The sequence below is a fragment of the Antedon bifida genome, chromosome 8 (genome assembly GCF_963402885.1).
Source record: "Antedon bifida chromosome 8, ecAntBifi1.1, whole genome shotgun sequence".
Classification (NCBI taxonomy): Eukaryota; Metazoa; Echinodermata; class Crinoidea; order Comatulida; family Antedonidae; genus Antedon; species Antedon bifida.
Genome location: NC_136233.1, coordinates 16771548 through 16798863, shown reverse-complemented (window position 1 = coordinate 16798863; position 27316 = coordinate 16771548). Strand labels below are relative to the sequence as shown.

Genomic DNA, 27316 nt, shown 5'->3' with positions numbered 1-27316 from the left:
TGTTTTTTAAAAATTACTAGTTCTTAGTCTTTGTTTTACAATATTATAATTATATTAAAGTTAGAGAATACATTTAAAATGTCAAAGGTCAACTCTATAAATTGGAAAAAAATGTTGCAAGAAAGTTTATTTACGTTTTTGAAAAAGAAATAGTATTAACTGTTAAAAAGGTGATTAAGATATCATATTTTCATATTTACTAGTTTATATATAGGTTCGTAATATTAGACTAGGCCTATCTATAGCATTTGTTAAAATTATGTGTGTTCCTTTCATTCTATAAATCTAAAAAACAGTGTATGAACATCGTCACCACACACACAGTGTCATGGTGGGGTGCTGGTGATGTCGTGTGGTGGTCTGCAATAACTCCTTGTGTTGATGCTTGTTTCATAATTCCCCACTCAGATCAGTTTAAAAGTTTAAAAAATCCCCTGGTTCAGTGGTTGTGGAAGAGGAGAGATCAGTGTGATGAGTATGCTAGCGAGCCTAGGTTTTATGTGCTGTTTATTATTAATTTTATATGAAATTGAAAACAGACTCTCAGACTTGATTTAAACAATAAATTTATATTAATATTATAATTATTAATAATATATAAAGATTCTATACATTTTCAACACTGTGTCTATATTAATTGACTTATTTATTTATTATATTGGCAGTCCCAAATGTAAAACTTAAGAACTCTGATGTTATATGTGCGTTTTTAACAATTTGCGCTATTTTATTTTGTTCAAATAAATATTTTCTTGCGCAATTTCAAATTTCTCAATTTAGAAAAATGAAAAATTTAGTGTGTCTAAGATAGAGGGTACTATAAATGTCTTTAAATATACATGTAGATGGTGCTATAAAAATCTTGTGCTTCAGCATAACATAACCGTATAAACTTTGCCATTGTCTTGTTTTTAAAGCTCAGATACAGGCATGAATTTTAAATATAATATCTGGTTAATTGTACATAAATCAAATATTTGTAACAGAAATCAAGACGAAAAAACATGAATTTCCCTTAATATGGTCAAATACAAAATTTGGCAAAATTCTGCCATAAAAACCAAGAAGACTTTTTTTCAGTAGTTAGGTAGTTTAATCTAATGTAATAACATGTCTGGTGACTCCCTAGAAGGTGAAAAAAGATGGTGGATATACGGTGGATAATTTTTGCTATAGCATGAAAATAAAAATCTGAAGTTGAATAAAAATACCAGAAATGTAAAATTCAAGTTATATTACCTATATTTAGTCATCTAATAACATTTTTTACCACACCGTTTATCTTTCATAGCTTTTTAAAATGCCTCTCTATTTACAAAATTTGTGTACAAAAGAATAGAGATTTTACTGTGTTATTTGAACTATCCCCCCACTGATAAGAAAGTTTTTATTTTCAACAAGCTCGTGCAACACAAATAAAATCCCAAAAATTATGAAACATAGGGGAAACTATAGATCGATAATTATTGGAATGTATGGCCTTTAAAAAGTATATTAGACTTTATGATCATTTTCTTTATTTGAATGTAGGGCAGAATGCAAGAGAAACCTAAAAGTAAATCAAGTTCATTTACCAGTCCATCAACTGTTAAAACCTACAATAGTGCAGCAGCAGTTATAAAGTTCCGCAGTTCAAGCAATCCCAACAATCTCGTTGATTCTTCATCGGATGAAGACGATTTTGAGAAAATACCAACGCCACCGAAATCTTCAAATAACGGCAATATACCGGTAAAAGTTCAGAATGGAATGGATAAAGTCAACCCCCAGACTGGGAATACTGAAAACGACCAATCAGCCGGAAGGCAGTCAGGTAGAAATATGGATGTACCCACCTTGTCTGTTTTCGCACCTCCTCCTGATTTTGTTGAGCATGCTAACCCAAGTTTAATGTTTCAAAAAAGGTTTAACCCCTTTACCAAGTTTCCACATATGGATGATGGCCATTTTGGTGACTATAACACTGCACAAATACTGAAGACTAACAACAGTGACATACTAGGTACGTTGCCATGTTTCCATAATGTGGCGGATAACCTACACTTTGATAATTGGGGTAGTTCCTTTTTGGCAGAAAATAGTATTCTTTTTATTTCCTTATGGATAGTGTTTTTTGTTTGTTTTTGGTTGTTTTTTTTTTGGCATGAATTTTGTTTGTATCAATATCATTTAGTCATAAAATAAAATAAATATCTGTATGTTAATATGTATGTTAATTTACAGTACTATGTTAATATGTCTGTTAATTTACAGTATGTTAATATGGTTTGTTAATATGTACAGTATGTTAATATGTATGTTAATGTACAGTATGTTAATATGTATGTTAATGTACAGTGTGTAATAATATGTATGTATTTTAATGTACAGTATGTTAATTATGTATGTTAATGTACAGTATGTTAATATGTATGTATGTTAATGTACAGTATGTCAATATGTATGTTAATGTACAGTATGTTAATATGTATGTTAATGTACAGTATGTTAATATGTATGTTAATGTACAGTATGTTAATATGTATGTATGTTAATGTACAGTATGTCAATATGTATGTTAATGTACAGTATGTTAATATGTATGTTAATGTACAGTATGTTTATGTACAGTATGGTAATATGTATGTTAATGTACAGTATGTCAATTAGCATGTTATCTATATGGCCTGTTGTGTATGAACAAGAACTATAACTTATATATAAAGTTGTTATTGCAACACCCAAAAAGTATTGGTTTGACCTAATCTATACGCCACATCAGTTTGCATTTGTTGGGCTTATTATGCTTATTATACAAGTTGGCACTTTGGTTTTAATGGGTTTTCATACTTTCTAATCATTTTCATACTTTCATAATGTAATGTAATGTCAATGTCAACATTATTACATTTTTTAGTTGGTTATCTAATTATAATTTTAATTTCTTTTCGTATCCATCATTCCATTTTTTATTTGCAAGTTTGTATATTAGTATAGTAAAGCATATTCAGTTTGTCTGTTTGCCTGCTGCTTGACTATCCTATCTCATTAAATAGAATTATATTCTATGGCTACCTGGCAAAACTAGACCAGTCTAGTTGGTTGATGTGTTGACTTAAAAATTGGCTGGGAAATCTTTGGGTTCAAAGGGAAAACAATGAATATGTCAAATGAATACTGGTATAAAGCTCTGTCAGTGTCTGCACTATCAAACTTTATGTGACAAAAAAATGTGATGTGCCCATGATGATGTTCTATCACTACCATATTTGGGCATATCACTACCATATTTGGATACAATACACTTCTTTTGTCAAATTAGTTTGATAGTGTAGACAGAGCTTTACAGTAAAAAAATGTTCATTACTAACAATCAGAACCAGACCTTGGTCTGGTCTAGTAGCAGATAATTTTAATCTTTTAACAACCCTGAATTTGAATGTAAATACAATACAGGTATTTTGTTCTGCATACTGTAGGTCAAACAATGAACAACCAGCTAGAGGTTAAGCCACGTAATATAGATGAAATGAGTGATTCCAGTGATACCAACTCAATATTTTCGCTAGATGATACACAGTTTGCAACCATCACAGATGAGGACTTAGGCCTGGCTGAGGACCACTTCTCTCGACCCGAGGTATGGTGGTTGCATAAATTTCCACAATTTTTTTTCTCTCTGGAAAATGATTTAATGAGTCAGAAATGTATAGACAATCTCATGCCAATGCTCTAATAAATAGAGCTATTCCTAAATATCTGCATTGGATCAACATGAAAATTCCTCAATTTGGGGAGGTTTATATCAATGCTGTAAAAAATATAGTGGATGGCTTGTGTATTTGCTAAATATCTTCATTGGATGAATACTGTATGAAAATTCGTCAATTTTGGGTGGGGTTATACCAATGCTGTAAAAAATATAGTGGGTGGCTTGTATTCCTAAATACAGTATCTGCATTGGATCAGTATGAAAATTCCTCAATTTTAGGTGGGGTTATATCCAGGACCTTACATTTGAATCTGTGTTGTACTAACAAATATCTATAATCTATTATATTTTGAGTAATATAAAAAATAAAATTGATTATTACAAATACATTTTTAGTTTGAACAGTTAGTTTAATGTTTAACTATCTTACAGTTAGATTGTGTAAATTATTTAGTAGACAGAATAGTGACCTTTAACCTTAGAGAGATTCTCTATGCTTTAACCTTAGATCATGGTTATGGAATACTTAATTAGCAAATAATTATTTTACTGATAATCTTGAAATGAATGACTCAGATATCATGTAAGGTGTGAGGATCTATAGCCAGTTTGATGTGTCAGGATATACAGTCCTGAGTCATCTGATTATGCACAATATATGAAGCAGAGTGTACATTAGCTTGAGGGAAAATATTAAGCTACATCAGCCGGATATGTTGCAACATTCAATTTGAGTGATGCTAAGTTGAAACATACATGATATAACAGTGAACTAAAATATCTCTATGGTTGAAATCTAGCTGGTGGTGGAAAACCCTAAATAAAATGTACAGTTCCTTAAATTGGTTGTCCACTAAGTTCTGCAATATAGTGTCAACAGTTATCTTACTGCAGTTACTGCAGAAAAAAAAGAATTCCAGTGGTTCCTTTTCCTTCTATTGAATTTCAAATTCATTCTCAAAACCCCTAAATTTGGGCTAATCCGAGGATGTTAAATCCTGGGAAAGTTTTTTGTACTATTTGTCATCCATCCAAGGTTTTCAAAATTGTGTCCAAGACATGGTTCAATTTTTTCTAGTTCATAATTCTTCATCAACTACTATTTAAGCTAAAATACAGCAGAATATACATCATATGGGTAGGAGGGTATTATTAATACATCGGAAGTAAATAATGATAATAATTGGCAAGGTCGTTAGAAGTAGGTCTGAGCATGCCCATTTCTGATAAAAGTCCAAATTTCGCAGGATGTTCAACGTACTTATGACCTTAAAATTTAATTATTTTGCCAAATCTAATGGAAATTTGCCAGAATGACAACGAAATACTTTATATGGTAGCATTATTAACAATAACGTAAACACTTACAGTCGTGGCATCATGGCGCTGTGTAAAGGATTTTTATGTTACAAGACAGTATGGTCTCGTCCAGTGGTCAATTGTCCAGTTAATCAGGTAGAACATAAAAGTATAATACAATATTTTTTTACTATTTATTATGTGATGTTATTGTTAGTTTAGATATTTCTTTGTAAGTAATTTAGAATTAAATTGTGCATTTCAAAGTGCAAATCAAGCAATAGGGAGTGTTGTTGTTGTTCGACCAGCTCCTTGATAGCTTTGGTAGATGAAAAAAAATGTTTTTAAATTTTCTGCCCATGTCTATTTTACTCTTTTCAACTGAATTACTGTTTTTACTTTGACTTGGCTAAATTATAAATATCTATGGTAAATACTCATTTGATATTTAACAAACAATTTTTACTTTGGATTTAACCATGATTTAACCATTTCACCATTTTAATGCCTTTTCTCAAGAACTACTTGTCCAAAAAATCATTTTTGTACAAAAGGCAAGAGTTATAATTTGTGATTTGTAATTTTAAAACATAATTTGATTTAATGTACAGGATTTAGTACAGGTAGTTCTAAAAATCTATTTCTTTTCAAATTCACCCGTTTGTTTTTGGCGTTGCTGTTCTCACTGTAGTTGAAAGGCTGGTTACATAACCATTACACTAAACTCGCATACACATGGTTTTTTTTACAGTAGGTGGAGGTATGCACTATCGGAGTGCCCTTTTTCTAGTTTAGTCTGATTTTGTGCCATCAACTGGCTGGAAAGGTCACAAACTGATCTTTGTTCACATTCTTTTCATTTCAAAAGATTTTTTTTTTCTTTTTGTGCCTAAGATTAACAAAACACAAGAGTAGCTTTATTTTACTGCTCAGTGTCTGTGGTTATTGCACAATTAAACAGCGAAAATTCTGAAATCTAAAAAAAATTATTATCAATATTTGAAATGATGGAAGTTGTTTTTGAGCTAAATTTACACGAGGTAAGCCGATAATTAATTTCTTTTGCAAAGATAGTTGTCAATGCTCTAAAAAAAATTTTATTATAGAAGCTCATATTTGGGCCAAGATATTTACAACTGTGTTCAGATTCTCTCAAACATCAGTTTTTCCTTTTTCGCTTAATACAGTCAGCTGGACTGTGTGGACATGATCTTAATACTACAGTAGTAAACTGGGCCGTGTGGACATGATCTTAATACTAGTAAACTGGGATGTGTGGACGTGATCTTAATACTAGTAAGCTGGGATGTGTGGACGTGATCTTAATACTAGTAAACTGGGCTGTGTGGACATGATCTTAATACTAGTAAACTGGATTGTGTGGACGTGATTAATAGTATTAGGCTGGGTTCTGTGGACATGCATTTATCTTGTAAAATGTATTGTATTAAGAAGAAATGCTGAAAAAATATGAATAATTTTACAGAACGGGATTTTTCCAGATTTATTTTTCACCTATTCTACACTGTATTTGTTTTCTTCTGTTTGTTATTTTGTTGTTATGCAGGATTATTTTGTTGGTATGCTTGATGGGTTTGTTGCCATGCCCGTTTCTATGTAGTTATCTTTCCGTTCTATGTAATTTTTAAACTTTAGACTGTTCATGTTTGACATCCTGATTGTGTTGATTGCGTACACAATGTTATCTTATTTTAAATAGTGTAGATGCAACCATAGGAACAAAACAATAAAAAAAACAAGCTAGACAAAAATATGAATTTATATAATAAATACTGTATTTAATAGCACCCATATATTTATATTATCCTTGACAAATTTATGCATGGATTGATTCTAGTGAGGATTAGGGTGCTGAACCAGTATTCCTGCTCATGGACTTTTATATTTATTGTACTTCACTCGCAAGATTTTGTAATTTATCTGTGTGTAAATTAAAATAGAATCAGTATTAAGGGGACCCCTTCAAAACTAAATAGGGGTGTCCCCTGAATAGGTGTTGGGTGAAGTCTTAAAACAAATATTGCCCCTCATACATTTCATGGGCAAGTAACCTCTATATGAATGTCCCAAAGGAGGAGTTCTATTTTGTGTTGCCCATATTTATTTGAATAAACGCCTCCCTCGAATAAACGCCCCTGTATAACATCATTTTCAATAACTTCCTCCCTCGAATAAAAGCCCTGGGGCCTTTATTTATTTCCTCGAATAAACGCCTTGCACATGACACAAAATTGTATTACAACACATTTCTATTTGTACAGTAGTAGAATTCATTGATTGACAGTGACATGATCTACAATTTACCAAGCATTTTAATACAATTTTTACTTTATTTTATCACTTCTCTATATTAATTGTGTTGTAGTTTTTCATATCTAGGAGGTATTTATTTGATGCTACCATATTATACCCAAAAAAAATAAACGCCTCCCCGAATAAATGCCTCACTCAAATACTCAAAACGCACCCACCAAAAAACCCTCCTGAACAATAAACGCCCTGGGAATAAAATTAAAAAAATAAATTATTTTATTGCAAAATAGATCATGATGATGTACTTGTATGAAAGGATAGCATTGTAATTACCATTGTTCATCATCTCTGTTTTTTCAGGGTTTCTTTGGATACAGTAAAGTTGAGGAGTTGGAACTTGCAATTGAAAACTGTAAAGTTATGCTGCAAAAAAGTGATGAACACTCTGAACAACGGAGGGCGCTCGTCAACAAACTTGTACAACTTCGCATGAAACTTTTAGAAGTAAAGGTAAATATACTGTATCATCATTTTATTCTGTCTTTATAGATTGTAATATACAGTAACATTGCAAAACTGTTAGAGGGCGCTATACAAATAATTTCAGCCTGGAACAAGGTTACATTTGTTTTTTAATGTTTAATCAAGAAAAATGGTACGTGGTATATTTAAATATGAATATTCATCACATCAGATAAATGAAAACAGTAGAGAAATGGGGTTGGTATGAACGAGGCCCAGTCAGTAATAAAACGAAAATGGGTTTTCTTATAGTTAGTATATGAAATAATGTATAAAGAAAAAAAGATTTGCATATTAAAGATGTATTGACAAAAATAATGATTTCACTTACAAAATTACAAAATAAACAGTTAAAGTTAACAAAAAACTCATTGGCTATCAGACAATTTTACTATTTAACTAAATCCCAAATTTTAATCCAAGTACAGTTACTAAAGTAAGTTACATAAATTCACTGATTCGTTAAAGGGACCTTAATATAGTCTGCATGTAAAATTATAAAACATGATTTTTTAACACGATTAACTAGATTGAAATCGAAATGCTGAATTATCAAAACTTGTTTATTGTTATTTATATATTTATATTTATTTGTGTCGTTGTCATGATTTATAAGTGCCATAGTTACAACTAATACTGTGCATTGTGAATTTATCAGCTGAATTTTCAACAGTAATGAACTAGTCCAGGGATCATCTTGAAATAGTTTTCCAGGATAATTATATGTTTAGGGTGTGTTCTGCTTCTAAAGTAATTACTGTACAGGGAAAAACAACAAATAATTCAAATATAACTGTGGTTCATAATAATGAATATACTGCAATTAACAATACAGTCATATTATATAATATAATAATAATAATAATTTTTGTTTTAAATTTAGATGGATAATCATGTACTAAATATTAAAATATATATAATTGATTTTTAAACACAGTTCTAAATACACCATCTATTCAAATCCAAAAAAATTATTTCTTTATCAATTTGTTTGCATTGAAACTGAGAGTCTACACTACTACTACCTCAGCGCCATCATATAGAAACCAAATCAAACATTGCGTTTTTTTGGGTGGTTGTTTTTTGATAAATTGGATATTTATAATTAATGGTTTACGGAAGAGGTGTGATGTTCCTCTTCTTAAGTAATACCATGGAGCTATAATTTGATACTACAGCTCTATTTGCACTATTTTCCTTTATAAATGACAACTTTATTAGAATTTAAAATATTAATTGATGTCATGTTGAATACAGTAGATATCTTGATATCTTTATTTTGATTTGTAAAATTGTACATATATACCCTTACCCTTTATTAGTATACTGTAATAGAATAATGAATGACCCCCAACAAACTGTAAAATGCAAATATTGTTGAACAAACATATTTTGAATTTAAAAGACTGAAAGAGGAAGTTATCTAAAGAAAACACAACAAAGATATGATCATGAATAGAACTTGTTTGTTTATTACAACGTTGTTTAGGCATATTTATTGTACACATTGAACAACAAGGACTCAAATGAGATACTGTACTTGATAATTAGCAATTCCAACGTAGATGATCGTTTTATGAAAGTGATTGTGCTGATAATGACTAGATTTCAAGAATGTTGATGTTTAGACCCCTGTCAAGTAATGGAAGAAGGCAAGGAAAGGAAGCAATTCATGGAAACTTCGGGAAGTACACGGATAATCTTCCGGAAGTGCTGCAATAAAGAAACACTGTATTTTATGATCATGGAGATCTTCTGTACCATGGAAATAATAGTTTGATATGTCAGGAAGTGAACAAGTCAACAACCTGCTAATCAGCGAGCTCAAGTTTATACCAGCTGAATGAGTGACCTTGTTATAGTTAACACTCAACTTGAGTAAAAGAGTAATGAGTGCTAGTTAAACAATGACGTCACCTCACCTCAGCATTTGTATGATATTCGAAAATTAGAATCCGTTTTTAACAATTTTGACAATACTTTGGAGTAAAACTAAATACAAGATGACAAACTGATCATGTTAAAATTAACATAATTTCTGCAAATTTTTATGGAATATACTGCATTGTTTATTTAACAGACATACTGTACCTAATTTTACCATAATGTACTACTCTTAATTTGATGTAAAATGAACAAAAAAGCTGTATTTAAACCATTTTCCTCAAATCCAAATGGTTTAAAAATTAAGGTAAATTTTGTATCTAGCTGTAGTCATTCTGTATTTAATAATTTATATATTATCATAAGAGCCATATAATATATTGCCATGGTATCTCGAATATTAATTCACATATTTATTGATTTTTCAGAGGTACTACTGTAAACGTTAGTTGCAGTTAGATTGTTTGTAGGGATCTTATCATGATATTTGTTTCACATTAAAACTTGAGATTTTAGGAGATGTACCTAGATATTTTGCTTATGATAAACAAGATTAGGAAACTGTTTTTAAATGAAAACCGAAAGTACAAAAGCAATGAAATATTATATGCCATCATGTCTGGTATAATATTTTGTTATTAAAAAGGATTTTAGGTACTACAATAGAAACCTCTATTCAGGGGCCACTTTCCTGTGAAACAAACAAAGGGAAATAAGTTTAACACTAACGCCAACCCCTATTGAAGGGACATCAACAAGATTGACATTTTGTTGCGTCCCAAAGGTGTCACCTTATAGTTTAGGTTCTACTTTATTTCAAACAATGTATCATTATTGATACAATATTTTTGTTTAATTTGTATTTATTGTACAGTATGATTTTAGACTTTTATTCAACATAAATCTTTAATAATTGAATAAGTACATATTTTAAAATCCGAAAAGACTGTTTATAATTTATCATCATAGACATACCATATTAATTATTGAGAGATGTCTGTAATATACCACTTGGCATATATACAATCATATACCGGTAGTACACCACATCTGTTGCAGACTTTTGCAATTCTATCATTTTTCAGGGATCAACTCATATAGTCATATGGTTTAGGAAAACCTTCAGAAAAACAAAAACAGCATTTGAAAAACATGTGTTTTCCATCATTTAATCATAGATTATTTTTCAAGTTGAAAATTTATCATTGTAATCCTTGGATTATTTATAAATTTCATATTATCATTGACCTGCTATGTTTAATTTGAGCTATATTTCACACTCTTATTCAAATTAAAGCCAGTGGGATTTTATTTCCTATGGATTTATGAGAATATTTAGTTGGATTATTATAAGATATGATAATCTAATCCAAATTAATCCTCATATTTTTCTAGCATCCTGAATTTTCAGAATAACTTAAAAATCTTTTTATTAATTTTGTGCAGCATAGTAATTATCATCTGGCAAAAGATTAAAAATATTTCATAAATCCAGAATCCAAAAAAAGGATTAAGATTTGATAAATTCAGATTATTATTATTTTTTTGCTTTTCAGTATCCTGAAGAAGAAAATCCCGGTATCAAAGTGATAGTGGGACATCGCTTCAAAAGGAAACATGGAAAGGGTGTCAACCCTCAATGTGAGAGGTGTAACTCACTTATATGGAGGCTACTACAGTCGTGGTATCGGTGCATAGGTGAGGAGCCACACATTCATACATTTTTACATTCATCATCTAAATCAATACTTTTTTTTACATCATCGGAAGCATCTAAATCTGTCTACACTATCAAACTTTGTGTGACAAAAAATGTGATGCCCATATAAGGACACGATGATGTTATATCATTACCATATTTAAGCACATCACAGAGCTTAAGCCAATGTTATACTAGTAAAGAAGCATTGCAAGACACCACCAAGATGACGGAACAGACTCTTGTTTGTCGATATGTCAAGGCGTGTTGGTGCCAATGTGCCTTAACTCATACTAAATTACAGACAATTTTTAGTGTTTATAATATTCTTTTTATTTCCAAAAAAAAATACTGACCAGGTTTACAACTCGTGGCCTTGAAATTGCATGTAAAAAACATGTAAAAAAGGAAAACAAATACATACAAAAAATACAGTACAGACAATATGATTTTGGGGATAAATCACAATAGACTTTAGCTAAAATCATAAAAATGTTAATGCTTGTTCATCCACCTAAATTAGGCACTTTAAAATTGTTAGTGTGTTTATATTAAAAACCATACCACTCTAAAAGTCTACAACTTCATAGGGTTTACGTTTTGTATGAAGATAACCTAACTTGTCCTGAAGACGAGTTCAGATCTAATTATCATCTTCTAATTTCAAATGAAAGACAATGCTTGAAAAGTTTAATACTGGTTATAAAATTATATTATAATGGTTTAGGTCAATGTTTTCTGGAGATAAATGTAATGGTAGTAATAACATCATCAATAAATATCTTCAAAGGCAAATTACTATAAAATGACAATTCTGTGGGAGGAATCTCATGAAATACAAATAAAACAAGCAAAAAGCTAAATCAAAACAATAAATATATCTTGTGACAATAGCCATTAATTTTTATGTCAAATAAAGAACTTTAATTGTTATAAATCAAAGAGCTGCATAGGCAGGGTAGATAGACAAAAATAAAAATCAAACAAGTTAAAACTGCCTCAATATAAATTTATTGTTACGACATGTTACATTTCGGGCATAGCTTACTTATCATCAGATGAAGAGAATTGTATTAACAAAAGATAACATATTATATCAGTCACAAAATTACATAATAAAACAAATCAGCCAGTCAAAGATGTTAACAAGCAAAAGGCATACAAACACGCCTCCAAAATGCTCTGGGGTACAATGCAGAAATAGTTGCTTATAAAGCAGGAAATTTAAAACAAAAGACCCTAAAAACATAAACTTCAAGTGTGAATAATTGTTTACATGCAAATGTCTTTGGCAAAATTAATATTTAATTTTTGTATTCAAACCATCCATCTCTTGAATATTTTGATACTTGTTGAGTAATATTATATCATTTCCATCCTTTAAACTTTTTTTGTCATTTAGTAATTTAAATATGTAATGTATAATGTATTACTACATCATGACATGATCATATAAGCTGTTTCAGTTTATCAAAAAAATTCTACAGTCGATATGTTATGAGAATTCCACTGTCAAACTAGTAATATTAGTCATCTACTTCATTAACATAGCGCTATCTGTCTGTCACTAATGACTTTTCCCAATTAGGCCCAGATTCTGTAGAATTTAGCTTAACTTCATTAAACATTTGACCTGGTTTTCGATGTTTGTTTGCCAGATTAGATAAAATTATCATAATTTGTAATTTTGATATAATATTTTGTCTGTTTTTGTAATATTGATGTTTACAAATCAGACATTCAGATATTTTAATATGCAGATCTATCCTCTGCAAGTTACTTAACCAACAGTTTATAACATGTTTGTCATTTTCACTAGCTAGCTATCTTCTTTAATTGTCTGTGTATAATTTGTTAACGGGCCATTAGCATTCCATGGAGTATTCTTCTGCTGTTTGTTTTTCAGTCCAGTGGAAAAGACCAGTTTCCTGTTTGCTATAAAAAAAAAAACAATTTCATTTCATAAAGGTTTCCTCAAAAGCATCGCAGGGTGTAGGTTATTTATGTTTAAATACAGGTTTTGAACAGAATAATTCACTACACATCTGGGTACTGTTGGAGGGGTTCTGTGAAAGATCAACATTCTCCGAAATTTGGATATATTTCAAACTCAAGTTTATTATATAGAGAAGTGGGAATTTACCTTAAAATTATCATTCGTAATTCTTTTAGCTGTAAGAAAGTATGTACTTAACTGATGATAACAACTAAGGTAATAATAGTAATAAGTTGTACAAAGACCTAGTGCAACATGGATGAGTTTCTAAATTATTGCCAACACTTATAGGCAGATGTTACATGTTATTATAAAAGATTCTATAAAAAAACCTTTGTGGTTTGATGGTTAAAGATGTGCTCGTTACTTCCTGAAATAGCTGTACATTTCCTGTTTTTAACCTTTAACCTCTACCGCAGTTATCGAAACACCTGCTTCTGGATTTTTCATCGTAAAAATGTTGATTATATTTTTCTAAATTATAAATTTTATATGAAATAAGATTAATTAAAAATACAGTAGTTACATTGATAAATTGAGAGAGAGCTCCATCCTGCCATGTGTAATTATCTTCCAAATACAGTCTGTCAATTTATATGTACACAATGGTATTTGCCAATTATCATAATATCTATTTTTATCTCTAGTGTTGGACATCTACTGGTAAACAAATTATTCATAATTACCAAAGTGAGAAAATCAATTTAAGTCTGCCTCATTACCATGTAGAAATTGCTTGGAAAGAACTGTTAAATTTTAGAACAGTGGGGCTAAAATGAGGTATTTCATTTAAAAATTCATCATCAAGCCCGTAGCCAAGGAGGTTTGTAGTGTTCAAAGTAAGATAGAACCCCCTTTTCTCCTGCCAAGAAAGACCAGCAGTGGAATGCTAGTAAAGGGGCCTAACTCATAACATTTGTTTTGCCATTCAACCTAGCCAACAGACAAATTATTTTCATTTTATAGGCTAGGCATTGAACTATCTTTTCTTCAGTTGTTTACGCTTGCATTTAACCCCACTCCCCTCCTTTTTTTTTGTGAGAATAAATCCCTCTCATCTTATACAATGCTTCTATTAAAAACATTTCAACAATGTGTTTTCACGCCAGTAGTAATAATTTCACTGTTATTCCCTAATTGGCTGTAAAAACAACTTATTCACAAATCTACAAATCTCTTAAAATAGATAATTATCTTTTAGATGTATTTTTAATGGTTATTTACGCATCATTTGGAAATGTCAATGCTTAGCTGTTCTGTGCTAAAGTAGTCCCTTTTTCATTTTTAATTTGCCACTCCTTTTTATCACGATATCATCCCTCATCCCTAGATGATTATCCTCCGAGCTAAATAAATCATCTCTTTTATTTTATCAGTGATGATCAAATTTACTATTAATGTTTTCAGATTGTTTAGTGTTCAATGAATATTATTTTAAAAGATAAATCAAACGTTATTTGAAAGATATCAAATTATTTTTATTTCCAGATGATGCCATGGGACAAAGGCTCTTTTCTTTTCCTATTTGTTATGTTAACTCTCTTGATTGAGTAATGGTACTTTAAACAAATTCAAATATTTCAATAACAAATTAAAAATATTATAGTATCAATATTATCTCTTGATAAGAATAACAGTTGCCACGCCCTTTTCTGAAAATGTTCTTTTAATATTATGATATTGGCTCGCCTGTTTTCGAAGTGTTATTAGTGGACCCTCTTATTTGTGAAGAAAATATATTGTTGATTAATTTGGAAATTTTCAATTAAGTCATTATATTGCCATCTATCATCATAGATATAGAAAAATGAAAAGAAAATTACAATATCACCAGAGGTCAAGAGGTCATTTAGAGAAAAACAACTTTTAGTACCACGCCTTTTTAAACATTATTATTCCTTTCTTCTTATTTTTGAGATTGAATTATTGAGAATAAGAGTTTAAATAAATATTTCCGATTTATTGCCACATCTCCTTTGAAAATGTTTGAAATTATAATATCTTTTTGCCTTTACCATCATTTATTTTATACATTATTTTATATTCTCTAGTCAAAATACTCCCTGCTTCTGTGAAGAAATTGCCATTATGCATTTATATGTAATATAGTTTCATTATTGTTAGAACTAGCAGTAGCTGATCGAATTTCTTTGTGTCTTGAAATTCGTATTATAATTTATTTGTTTGACATTATTAACATTGGCAATTATATTTAATTGAAACGCATTTCGGATTTAAAGTTTAATTAAAAGGCTTGATAGCAGCACTTGACGATATACAGGGTGTAATTAGGTAGCAGTGTCTATGCTTAACGAGTAACAGTTACAGAATAAATTTATATTCAAGAATGTCTAGGGGATCCAATGTGTGAAATTATAAGGCAGCTGATTTCTTGCAAAAAAACTAATATATCTTTGACTATAGACAATGTGGCTTCTTTAAGAATAGGGAAAAAGAATGGTTATTTTGATGATACATTTAATTCTGATTACTGTATCACAGAATCATATAATCAGGACACCCCTACCATCCTTTTTTTCGGTTTCATTTCATTTTTTTTTGTATTGTCAATCTATGAGTAAATTATATTATTCCTGCATAGGTTTACTGCCAACATAGTTGTTTACGCCTGTTAAATGGTGAATAGAGAAATTATAAATAATTCCTTTATGGTTATACTGTATTTGTCAGATGAATTATTTATTAATTATCATAACCTATTATTTGTACTATTATCTACAAAGATTAAATTATTAAACAAAGATTATCATCAAACAGTACGTAAGTAATCATCTGTTCATTATATGTACTAGATTTTATTAAATATTTACTGATTGCCCAAGATTTTATTTCAATCCAAGCTTAAATAGTTTGTTCTTTACAATAAATTACATCATTTCTAAAATTAGACGAGATTTTATTTATTTTTAGGTATGATTATAAAGTCAACTTACAGTGTTTACCTGCAGTGATTCTTTAGTTTATACTTTATTCAAATAATATATAATAGTAAATCACCTTCTTTATTATAATGAAGTGAATAGCATCATTGGAAAAAAATGATGATTCATCGTAGAGAGCTAAACTCTACCTGCCACATAGATAACCAAATTGATCACTAATTTGTGCACTCTCAATGAGACTCTATGATTTATTCACTTCGTGCTTTCCGGGTAAATGCAGCCATAGAACGAGCTATTAGCATCGTTTTATCGCAGTAGCGATGAGAATTTATGCTTTCAGAGTTTACCGTAGTTTCCTACTTTGATTAACATTTTACGTCTTGCTGTTAATCTTATTGATGAATACAAATTAGAAAATATTTAATCGCATCTTCATTGAAGGACCGCTTTCAGGACCTAAAAGTCATTTAGGCAACTGAAAAGTGGCCTCTAGTTTTCTGGGGGTTTTTAAGTTGAGGTGTCATTGGTTTGAAACTGATATTCTTAATTATTCTATTTTGTCTACTGTACTTGCTAGCATCTCATACATAAAAGAACATGCTTGTCCCTTGGGCATTCCTGACCAATCACTCGTTGCAACACTTCTGTGTGCAACTTTTTGCATATTATTCTATTCAGAATGTTTTCTTGTTGCTTATAATATAGAAGGATTACTTTAGATTTATATTAAAATGTAATAAAGCATTGAAAAATAATTCCAAATATTTTAAAATACAATACATATCTGTAGCGGTCTTAGAAAAATGAAATATCGGAAATTTATGAAAGCATTTCCAATGAGGGTGTTTTCTTTCAAAAAAAATCTTGCATCGTCATCTACAATGCCAGGCACTTCCCAAACATGGGAAAGGTTGGAAAATGCATTTTCACCTTTAGTTTCAAACTTGTAGCCTTGTAGTAGAGCCTAAGTAAATCAATTTATACATTATTGGGATGGTATTGTTTTCTGTATATCCAAAAAAAATCGGGAGAAATTGCACTTTTTAGCAAGAGATGACTCAAAATATCATGAGTTGGAAGATATGAATGTGAAAAAGAGTATGAAGAAAACCGCAACCAAGACTTTGTATACAAAATGAATAATTAAGGTTACTATTATAAATTGTATGATCCATCAGCATTAACTTATCAGCAAGACAGCTAAATAAATGTACTAATTTATTTTCTGCACAGGTACATTATTTCCGTACTTTAATCTAAATTCACTGCCTTGCACTCAGCTGCATATTATGATAATAGGATTCTGCAGAATATTGATTGTGATAAAGAACGGTAATCTTTATTCCAAAGCCTCTATCTTGTTAATTCTTGTCTTTGTCGCTTCTTTCTACTTTAATCATGTTTGTAATCAATTATGTAAATTATACTCATCATCTTGATTCCAATTTTGTTCATTCCAATTACAAACAAAATTAAGTTACGGTAGAATGAATTAGGAATAATGAAAGTTAGATATTGGTATTACAGTATTAGGTATGGTAATATTAGTTTTGTAAGAGAATATGAGATGATCTATGTAACTTCGTAACATGGAGACATATTTTTATAGGAAGCTGTTCGGGTGTGGAAAACCACAGAATTTCTTTTAAATTGAAATTGGTAGTAGTAAATTCTCTACCATTTAATAATGACCAATATGGCCACCAATAATTTCCTCAATTAATGAAATATGTACTTGGAACAGATTTTGTGCAAGATAACTCCTGAAATAATTTCATACACTAATTTATAGCAACATTGTTTCTAATAGTTAGTATAGTACTGTACTACCCCTCCTTTGGGACATCCCTATTCAAGGGATACTTTTCTGTAAAACAAACAAAGGCTAACATATGTTTTAACACTTCTATACAACCTATTTAGGGACACTCCTATTTTTCTGTCCTCTCTTAATAAGAGTTCGACTGTTAACTATACATTGAGCATATATTATTTTATTTTCCATTTTCTACTCTGTAGTGTTACATTGAGTACATTGAGTTTGTCAATAATGTTAATCATTGATGTACTATACTAGCAAGTATTATCTCATCATCCCTATGTTAAAAAGGGATCTTGGGAATGTCTAAGAAATATCTTTTTTTGATGGAGAGCCGAACATTGTGAATTAGAGTCTTCTGGATTGGAGAAATCCAGGTACGCAACAACTCATTTCTGTTATATAAGTACTTTTCTTCGTCACAAACAATTAATATCCGTTGATAAGGAACTTTTTTTTTCCAGCGTAGCACTACTACTTTTTACTACCTGTTTGATGACTGTGCTTTCAACCAATAGGCAGTCAGACAATGGTCTAAACCACATGTGAGGGATTGCCTCAAAAAGTGACTCGTGCTTACAAAAATATTTAAGGGATTTACTTAGAATATGTTTAGAAAGGAAATTTTTGGGTGTGAACACATATATTTTTTCTCTTCATATCAGCTGATGTAAATTTACTTTGAGTGTTTGATCCAATGATTGTTTTTTCCTCTATGACAGATAAGATGAAATGTAAATGTTTAATTTAAAATCGACCTTTCTTCTCACTTTAAACATGCTTTAAATGATAATTTTTTCTAATATGTAATTGATTTATCCTGATCACACCATATAACAATAACATTTGTTTGTTTTCTAATTATTGTGATTTGAACAATAGGCCTAATACAATAATGTATAAAATATAATTGTTATATATTAATTACAGTAGAACCTCTATTAAAGATGTATTGTCCCTCAAAAACATGAAAAATGAAGATTAATTACATCAGACTTTGAATAGGTTATTTTGTAGTTTTAATCAAGTTAATCAATTGCGTAGATAAAAAACGAAGAAAAAATTATGTTTTCACTAAAATGGCAAAATAAATTGTTAAATTCAACCAAAAATCCATTGGCTGGCAGCCAATTTGACTATTTTTTGATTTAAATTACAGTTTTTTCAGGTAAATAATTTTTTTTCGATCCAAGTTTTGGTCAAAGTGGATAACTATTATATGATATTAAAATGGCATAATAAAAAAAAAATGTTAAAAAAATATTTTTCTTGGGGACAATGCATCTTTAAGGGGTGTGTCCCAAATGAGGGGTTCTACAATTAATAGTAAATATAAAACACAAATATATAAACACAGCTTCACAGGGTGTTTATTGTTCTTTTCATTGCTAATTTATTATTTTATTTTTTCTTCACAATTGTTCACTCAGTAACAGCTAACACCAGCAGTGTCGACTTTACTTATGTAATAGAAATGTTTTCTCACTATTTAATAATTAAAACCCAGTAATGTATAAAATCTAAAGAATTTATAATTGTTCATCTGTGTTATACAATAACCTTGTGATACAAACCAAATATTTGAAGCTCATCTTTTAAATAATAGGGTATTTAAATTCTTTATACCATGCATAAAAAATTCATTCTAGTCAAACGCACATGAAAAGGTTAAATTTTGTGAAAACAAACCTAAACCATGGATCTATTCGGCAAGGTTGAGAAATGCTTTGTTTGTTACGTACGCAACAAATTCGGTGAAGATTTTTTTAACCACAGATGGAAAGGTAGACCCTTGATTTACGTGTGCCGAGGAGCGATCGATGGAGCCATTTCGCATGAATGCACAATCAAATTATTGTGGATAGATGCGGAAAATTTATGATGAATTTGAACAAGTCTGCTAACACTATGATAACTATTGGTTGTAGACTATAGCAGATCTATACTTTAAATTTTAGATGAGCAGAACATTGTTATTTAATATTAGCCCCCCAAAAAGGGAGAAAAGATGTGTACCTCATGGATTAATAATCCTTTCTTTCACCCACAAGATTTGAACAGTATGCAATTTTATCTATCATTAATAGGACTGTATCCACTTTCCTATACTCTATTCTTTCATTGTACATTTAGTTCTTTCAACTGTATAAATTATGTATGTTCAGTATGAATTAGTCATTTCCTGCATAACTCCATCTATTTGTCAACGACATCATTAAGTACAACCTCATCATCTTCATTCCTATCTTTATTATCATCTTATTTATGATGTTATTTCCCATATGGATTTTTCTGAAGACTTTTCTTGAGTAAATATTGAACCTGCTATAGACTTACCATTTAATGAACTGTTGACTACATTTTGTATTTACTTTTCATTTAATGACATTTGTACTTTAATATGTTCTTATTTGCATTCGTTCTCAGATTGTGGTTTGAACTGTCATAGTAAATGTCTGAACCTGATCAAGCGTGAATGCGTCAGTAGAAAGGTATGAATCATGATGTCATAATGATAATATTAATGATTGATGATAATTACGAGTAAGATGAGAGTATCCAAACAATTTGTTAAAAGCAGACAGAATACAATATTTATATGACAATCTTTCCTCAAACAACCACTATAAACGCATCTAAGGAATGAATATTTGTCAACGTACACATTTTGTTGACAGAGAACAAAATGTTCACACAACCCATAATTATTAAACTTCACACAAATAGGAAATCTTCTGAAAATTCTATATAAAAATACTGTATTTTTCTGCTTTTTATTTAAGAAATTCATCCCACGATGCACAGAAAAATTGCAAACAATGCCACGCCCTATTTTTTTATATTAATGTATTATTGCATATTGAGAGAAGATTTCTAATATTGTTTTCAGTTGACTGGTTCAACATTTGTTCCAGCATATACAGTAGCATCTGTTGAAAAAGACAATATTACATTCTTAAGCTTATTATAGTACTAGGTTATATCCATGCATTAATAACAAGATGATTGGCAATGGTTTCCATCATTGATCAAGCATTCACTTAATGCAATATATTGCCATTGGTTCATCTATTCATCTATTACAGTTTCTACAATTTCCTAATATGGAAGTTATTCTCTTATATTTAAATTAATACTGCTGCCACTATACTAGTCTATGTTCTAGACCGTATTTTGAATTAATATTAGCAAAAGGATAGATATTTTAGCACATGTGGCATTTCATACGTATAATTCCTGAGCTCATCAATTTGTGTATTTCCAGAAAAATTTAAAACTCCAACTGGTGAACTAACATAAAAAAGACAATAAATACAACTTGGGGGCAAGTCTGCGATGCTACTAAAGAGACATTTTTTTCCAAAACTTAACCCCACCTCTATTATTTTAAATTTTCTTCCTAATTATTGTCCTACTAATTTTACCACCCTAACAATATGTACCCACATACTAATGGTGCAAACACTATCAAACAAAAATAATAAATATTTCTTTATATAAATTGCACTTTCATATAAGCTTTTCAATTTATTATAATTAATTTTTCTAATGTTCTTCTTTTGTATCCGTGTCCCTGGAGAAAAAATTGATTGCTTATTAGATGGTTCCCTGGTAACGACTTTTTTCTCCATCACACCATTATTATACATACAGTACTCTGTACAGTACAAAAACAATTTCGTTTCAAGCTTTTCAATTTATTATAATTTATTTTTCTGTGTTCTTCTTTTGTATTCGTGTCCCTGGAGATAAAATTGATTGCTTATTAGATGGTTTCCCTGGTAACGATTTTTTTCTCCATCACACCCTTATTATACAATACTATGTACAGTACAACTAATAGAGGGCGGCATTGGTATAATAGTAAGACAATGTTCATTATGATGTCATAGCACTACCACTTTTTTTGTCAACTAGTTTGATAGTGTAGACAGAGATTTTGAAGCTTCGGAAGAGTAATAAATATAATTACATGATTTTATATAAGATTGAACAGAGATTAGTACCTTTTCATATCTTCAACATCAGTATTATTTATCTGTATTAAATCATATGTTAATGTTTTTTTACTTTCAGATTTCTGGTGCTAATTATTCTACTGAAATCTGTCCAGAAGCAGGCTTGTCTGCTCAAAATTATCGATGTGCTGAATGTAAAATTCCAATCTCTTTCAGTAAGTTTCTGTCAGGTTGTTGATATTATTTCTCATATTACCTAAACATAATACTTAATAGACATTTCTTCATAATGGCAATTAAAGAATAGAAGCTATATAAAAAATCAAGAAAGAAAACCAAAATACCAATTTAAAGACAGGAATATATTTGTAACAATCAAATAAAGAAAGATGTACAAAAGCACTAAAATCGAATAAACCATCTTGTCCTAAATTTGACAAATACATCACCAAGACACAATCTGTATGTAGGCTGCCTACACATACAAGAGTGGTGCTATGTTCATAACATAACTAATAAGCATTGTACTAACTAATAACCATTATACTAACTAATAAGCATTATACTAGACATGACATGTTATTGTTCCACTAGTGCTTTTCTTTGTACTCTATTTAATATATCGTGATGAGTGCTCTTTCCTTTTTTATGTTATTTTTTCTATTTAAATTTCATTTAAACGTTTATCCTCACAGAAGATGCGTCTGTTATACGCCAGTGTGACTACAATGGCAAGTTTTATTGTACAGAATGCCACTGGAATGACACTGAAGTTATCCCATCAAGAGTCCTACACAATTGGGACTTTGAGCCTAGGAAGGTTAGTTCAAACAAGATCAGTACAGAGTGTACTTTGTAGTTTCATGCAATGAGTGGAGCTGTAGCTTGGTGGTTAACGTGCTTGCTTTCCAATCCTAAGGTCCATGGTTCAATCTTGTTCTAGTGCCAGGGTTGTTACTGATGAATCTTTCAACTCCACTCCCTAAGCATCAAATAATCACGATAAATTATAAAATAGTTTATCAATCCAGTAATTAGTCTGTTTGAATGTCTTGTTCTTTGAGCCTGGAGTTGTGCAGCAGGAACTATTAAATTAGTTTATCAGTGGAAAATACAGCATTAGCTTCCTCACTAGGCTCTCATTGGGAATGGTTCATCATTATCAATTGTTTGATATAATTTCTTTGTTTCCTTTACAGGTTTGCCGTCAATCTAAACAATTCTTACAGTTAATGATGACAAGAGCAGTGTTGAATGTAGACAGTATCAATGAAAAATTGTTCAACTATGTTGAGGAACTGAGCCAAGTAAAAGTAAGAATTAGTGTTAAGTTTAAGGATTGCTGCAAGTCATGGGTCTGGAAAAAATACCAACTTCTCCATAAGATCCACCTTTTAACTGCCACACAGTCCACCCTCTAGCCTTCGGATTAATATCACCTCTCTGGATCAGAGCAATATATTGAATCGCTCTGGCTCTAATATATATAGCCCGCTCTCTCTTATGAATTATCAGACTTAACATTAAAATTAGCATAAATTAATTATACAAGAGTACCCACAGGATCCAATTAGAGGGCTTACAATGACCTTTAACCTTGACAACCTAACAAACGGAAACTTGTTCTTTCTTATACCTATCTGCACCCACCCACCGTGCAACCCCTAGTCTCTGAATAAACCCAGACAAACATGCAGACATTTGTGATTTATAGTAAGATATAGTAAGATTTTTAGATTTAATGAAGAGTTTTTCTGTTTTTAGAAATTAAGAGAAGAAATTTTAATAATGAAGTCTTATTTCCTGTCATGTCGGAATGCTTTAGATGGTCAATTACTCTTGCAAGTTAGTAGTCCATTTTTTTTTTAAATAGATTTATTCTTTATTAAAGGTGTATTGTCTGCCTGAATTTGTAAGCTTTTTTTAGTTGAAAATGCCATGTTAATGTCGCATAATAGTTATTCACTTTGACCAAAAATTGGATAGAAAAAAAAAATTATTTACCTGATAAAACTATATTAATGCAAACAATAGTCAAATTATCTAGACGTCATTGGGGTTATTTGTCTTTTTATAAGTAAAATCATTAATTTCTTTTAATAGCTTCATTAAAACTGCAAAATGGGCTATTAAAAGTCTGATTTTATAAGTCTTTATTTTTCATAATTTTGGGGGACAATACATCTTTAAGCTCTTTGTAACATTATCGTTACTGTTAGTAACCTTGTTTGAGTATAGTCGGACATGATTATATTATTATTTTATATTAAATAATTTTCTCTCCGTAGCTAAAAGATAGAACCCATTTTGTGGAGTCTTCCAATATGTACTCACTAAAGGACTTGATTGACATGGAACAGAATTCATTACTGGCTGAACTTGAGAAAATTCACAGTAGCTATGTTGTCCACATTAAAATAGATTGTCAGGTTTGTAAAACAGAAAACATTATTGTATAGTATTTATTAAGTTATTTCTAACCTTTTGTTTCTGAGTGGTAGACGAAGGTTGAACCCAAGTTAATTATTGATGAACAGGAACAAATATAAATGTTTCTTTTTTTTTTTCAGCTTTGTCAAGGGAGGGGATATATATGTGAGTTATGTGATAAGAATGAGATCATTTTCCCTTTTGATATCATCGCATCGCGTTGCAAGCAATGCAGTGCTGTCTTTCACAGGTAAAGTTGGATACCACTGTATACTTAATAAGCTCTGTCTACACTATCAAACTATTTTGACAAAAAAAGTGTGATGTGCCCAAATACGGTAGTGATATGCCCAAATATGGTAGTGATATGACATCATCACATCCATATATGGGCACATTACATTTTTTTGGCACATAAAGTTTGATAGTGTAGACAGAGCTTAAGGATCAGTAAGCATGCATAGAACGAAGAGACGCCAGTGTAGCTTCTTATATTATTTAAACATCTATTAGTTTAAAGAAAGATTTGTGACCTTTTTGTTCATTCACTATCAATAACAGGAAATATTGATATTCTGATAAAGTTTGAATGGAAGAATAAATGTTTTGAATATAAACATATTTGTGTTTTCTTTGCAGGGACTGTTTCTACAAGACAGGAAGCCAGTGCCCAAAGTGTCTACGTCTTTCAAAGCGGCAAACAGTTATCGGTATAAATACTGCCGGCTCACCGACGTGACACGTTCAGTCTCAAGGTCAGAAGGTTAATGTGTATCGGAAGATGATACAATAATCGTAGAGGGCACACTTGATGAATAAAGCAATTGAGTCATTCCAGATGGCAAACTGCAATATATTGAATTCATGTTTAATAAGACTTAAGGTCAAAGGTTATACAAACAATAAAATACCATTAATCAAGAGATACAATATAAATAATTGTGTGTCAAACGATTTTATCCGACAATTACAACTTCTTTTGTCGTAATATTTGAAAATAAACTTAATTGTGGTCAAGTGGTATGATTCTAGATCTGTAGGTCATAGGTCAATTCCCACCTGAAATTCACACTAATAGAAATTGAATATTTTATACCAATTTGAAAAAATGTAAAACCACCTACAAATTGATTTATCTGAGCACAAGGCAATTCATTCAGTACTGGACTATAATCATTTTTTTCAGTGTGACTTAAATTTCTTTTTACAGTGTGTGTTTCCTTAGCAACTGAAGTTACAGCGAAGTTAATGAATACATATGGGAGCGCAGTGGCGGATCTAGAATTTTGAAAGGGCCTAAACATTTTTAATAATGTAGTGTTAAACTTAACCTATCTTAGCCTGTCCTATCATTTGCATTGCAATTATCAAAATTTAGTATTTGGATTCGCCTGTTATGGTTGTAAACACAGTAGTACTGATGCCAAAAAAAATCAAAATCAATAAAAGCAAGTTTTTCATGTCATATTTGGTCCTTTATAGTATTCAAATATGAAAATGTTTATTTTTTTAAACAAATTAACTGGAATCATGAATTATATCGTTTTTTTTTTCTACTTGAATCTATAATTGGTGCTTCATCTTTTTTTTAAACTCTAATGTTGATATTGTTATGAATTGTTTACAAATCACTTGATAATTACATATTTATTCAAAAACACTTTAAATACATATTTTATTTTTTACATGTGTTTTATACTAAAGAATTATAAACATATTGTGTGGTGTGTAGTTTAAATGGTTTTTTTTTCAGAAATCATACAGTACTCACGTACATGATGTTATCTCTGTGCGTTGTATATAATATTTTAGTTTGAATTTTATATAAATCAACATATTTTGGGGGTTTTTTTTCAATTATTAAGGATACCATATAAAGCTTATAATAATTATTAGTTTTTTGGATTCTTGAAATGGTTTTGTGAAAGAACAGAACTCTGAATATAAGGAATGGATCAATAATTGATTGATCATATATTGATTTTAGATTGTCTGTTTAAAGTTATTGATTGATCGAACAATTGGTTTATTAATCAATGTATTGATTAATAGTTTATTGATCGTTTAATTGGTTATCTAGATTTATGATTAGTTCAAGTATTAGTGGATTTATCAAATCATTGATGGTTTATGGACCAAATAATGGATGATTATTTTATTTAGCTTGGTTTTTCGATTGAATACTTGATTGAATTAAGTATAATTAATTTGATGTGCAATATATAAATATTTAATTTAGATTGATTGAAAAAACGTCCAATCTTATTTTTATAAGGTCGGTCAACCATAATATCTAATTATTATATTTTTGTTACTATTCTCAACTATTATTTTTATTGAACCGTTTGGTTAAACTATTGAATTTCACATTAAGCTCTGTCTACAGTATCAAACTAGTTTGACAAAAAATATGCCCAAATATGGTAGTGGTATACCCAAATATGGTAGTGATATGACATCGTGTCCATATATGGGCACATCACATTTTTTGTCACATAAAGTTTGATAGTGTAGACAGAGCTTTAGAAGACCACTTAGACATGCATTATACTAAATGAAGATTATAAACCACCACATCAGTAATTGTAGGTATATTTCAACTGTTTTATATTCAATGTCTGGGTTGGGGCTGCAGGATTTACGAATTATTATATTCGTTGATATGTACGTGGATGCGCTTTGAATAATAAATTTATATACAAGAATACATCGGTGCCTGAATGATTTTTATATGTGGGGAGATGTTCAGTTCACTTTGTTGGGTATCGAAGGTGTCTTTTAAATAGAGGTGCTACTGTATACTTGGTGCAAAATCGTAGACGTGTTTTTTTAGATCGGGA

At 30.3% G+C, this 27316-nt stretch overlaps 1 protein-coding gene across 1 annotated transcript; it reads left to right on the top strand.

Moving 5' to 3' along the window:
- The first annotated feature begins 114 nt into the window (after nt 1-114).
- On the top strand, nt 115-27176 carry LOC144850664 (differentially expressed in FDCP 8-like). The gene is made up of 13 exons (XM_078708028.1): nt 115-170; nt 1531-1813; nt 3459-3619; nt 7625-7774; nt 11227-11368; nt 20515-20579; nt 22165-22261; nt 22742-22866; nt 23246-23359; nt 23811-23891; nt 24335-24475; nt 24617-24726; nt 25116-27176. Exons 2-13 carry the CDS (start codon nt 1537-1539, stop codon nt 25213-25215), a joined length of 1563 nt encoding a protein of 520 aa, XP_078564154.1. The 5' UTR covers nt 115-170; nt 1531-1536; the 3' UTR covers nt 25216-27176.
- Nucleotides 27177-27316: the final 140 nt, after the last annotated feature.

Coding starts and splice junctions, on each gene's coding strand:
- LOC144850664 (XM_078708028.1), top strand. CDS start 1,537: ATGCAAGAGAAACCTAAAAGTAAATCAAGTTCATTTACCAGTCCATCA. Junction 3,620..7,624: donor ACCACTTCTCTCGACCCGAG/GTATGGTGGTTG, acceptor CTGTTTTTTCAG/GGTTTCTTTGGATACAGTAA. Junction 11,369..20,514: donor GTCGTGGTATCGGTGCATAG/GTGAGGAGCCAC, acceptor ATTCGTTCTCAG/ATTGTGGTTTGAACTGTCAT.